Source organism: Hipposideros armiger, unplaced genomic scaffold (genome assembly GCF_001890085.2).
Source record: "Hipposideros armiger isolate ML-2016 unplaced genomic scaffold, ASM189008v1 scaffold_74, whole genome shotgun sequence".
Lineage (NCBI taxonomy): Eukaryota > Metazoa > Chordata > Mammalia > Chiroptera > Hipposideridae > Hipposideros > Hipposideros armiger.
The window spans coordinates 2,528,372-2,530,368 of NW_017731424.1; the positions used below are offsets into that span (position 1 = coordinate 2,528,372).

General features: G+C 55.5%; 1 protein-coding gene across 4 annotated transcripts in view; it reads left to right on the forward strand.

Moving 5' to 3' along the window:
* Positions 1 to 473: 473 nt before the first annotated feature.
* INPP5F (inositol polyphosphate-5-phosphatase F) overlaps positions 474 to 1,997 on the forward strand; it is an 88,397-nt gene continuing 86,873 nt past the window's right edge. For all 4 annotated transcript variants that reach the window (XR_002124031.1, XM_019642940.1, XM_019642943.1 and 1 more), the window contains exon 1: positions 474 to 801. Coding sequence is in view for 3 of the 4 variants with exons in the window: in XM_019642940.1 (XP_019498485.1) it covers positions 705 to 801 (97 nt within the window). In the remaining variant the exon portion in view is untranslated. The remainder of the gene's footprint in view (positions 802 to 1,997) is intronic.

The following is a 1,997-nucleotide window of genomic DNA, read 5'->3' on the forward strand; positions in this document are numbered from 1 at the left end:
GCTACCATTTCCGGCTCGCCTCCTTTGGGTCTCAGCGGGCAGCTCAAGCCCCCAAGGTGGAGGGGGTTTCGAGCTGGAGTTAGGGATTCGGCAAGGCTTTCCCCAGGGCTGGTGAAAAGAACGAATTAACCCGCCGGCGCGGGAGGGGAGGCCCCCGTGAGTGGGCTTCTGTTCCAAAGGCCACAAGAAAGGAAGAGGGACAGCCGGACTCAGCCATGCCCGGGTTCTGCCCGCGTTCGCCACGGGCGGGAGGGAAGGCACGGCCGGAGGAAGAGCCTGGGAAGAGCCGGAGGAGGCTGAGGGAACACAAGGAGAGGGAGGAAGAAGAGCCCCGGGACGGGGTGGGAGAAGCCTGGAGGAGAACGCGGCGCGAAAGGGCAGAAAGAAGAAAGAGGCGGTAGAGTAGCCAGGGAGGGGGAGGAGCCTGGGAGAAGTCGGGGGAGGGGCCAGAGGAGGGGTGGAGCCGGGGGAGGAGCCCGGGGAGAGGCCTCTAAGGCCACTGCTGCCGCCGCCGCAGCCGCCACCACCTTCGGGGCGGGTTCTCCTCTCGCGGTTCCGACAGCTGGGGCGCTCCCTCAGCCGCCGCTCCCGGGGGCGCGGGCTCTGGTGGCCCCGGCCGACGAGGACGCCCTGCGTGCTCCCCGCGTGCTGTCGCCGCCCAGGCCGGGGAGCTGCTACCGCCTCCCTCGGCATCCGGGGCCGGCATGGAGCTCTTTCAAGCCAAGGACCACTACATCCTGCAGCAGGGCGAGCGCGCACTGTGGTGCAGCCGCCGCGATGGCGGCCTCCAGCTCCGACCCGGTGAGGCTGGTGGCGCGAGGTCACCCTGGGCTGGGTGGGGCGGCGGGAAGGGGGGCGAGGAGGGGGCGCGGCCGGGCCCCTCAGCCCGCCNATATATATATATAATGTTAGGAATCTGTTAATCTGAGATCTAGAGGGGAAAACATAAATTCGATATTTTTAAAAATTATAAAATAGCATTTCTATAACACTTTGTAGTTTAGGACAGCCTTTCAAAGACTTGCTACTTCATTTAGTCCTTACAAGAACTTTGTGAAGAAATTTCATATTTTATCCCTATTTTATATAAAGGAAAGTGACTTTACAGAGTTGAGAGATTTGCCCAAGTACGCATGGCCTAGGTTAATACAGGAAGTGGGCCTGACCCAGGCCTCCACATTTGGCAGTGTTGACAAGGGGTAAACACTATTGGCAAACACTTCTGCTTACCAGGGGTGGAGGAGGGGGAGGGGAGGGGAGCACTGGCCAAGAGAATTCATCTAAACTGCCTGTCTCTTGACACTGATCCCTCCTACCTGTCTATCTCCATCCCCTTGGATTTCTCAGCTCCAAGCTTGACAGGCAGAACAGTAAGTAATTTGCTCCAAATAGGCCTGGTCAGCAAAAAGCAAGGGACTGGTGACCTCTGGGGAATGCCTTCAGATCTAGATCTTGTCTGTCTCTACAGGTAGTTACCTGTCCCCAAGCTTGCTGTTCTCCTCTGAGCCAGACACGAGTTCCAATTATGAAATCACAAGGGAAGAAAAGTCTGGATGCTAGTCTGTGGCCTTTGAATGTAAGGGCCCAAAATAAAATTGTTTACGAGCTACATTTTTTCCCCCTATTCAAAAATGAATAGTTCTTACTGAACCCCAAGGGAGAAAGAGGCTCCTGCTGAAGTGATGGAATAGACTTGTTAGTGTCTGATTATTCCCAGTCCGTCCCTTTCCCCCACAGCTGGAGAGCTTTCCAGCTTAGCCTCCTGCTATTTCTTCCCTCTCTCTCACGCTCCAAAGAGGACCAGGCCTCTCCAGAGGAAATAGCTATAAAAGGTCCGATTTCACAGCAAAGAGCTGGAAAAAAGAAAAGAGGCTGGAGAGGAGTTTGGAGAGAAAAGGTATGGGACTGTCTGTGCTGAGAAGAAAATGGTGAGAAGAAAAGAAATAAGATTAAAAAAAGTTTTTTTGGAAGGCTTAATAGGGACCGGCCGAGTGGCG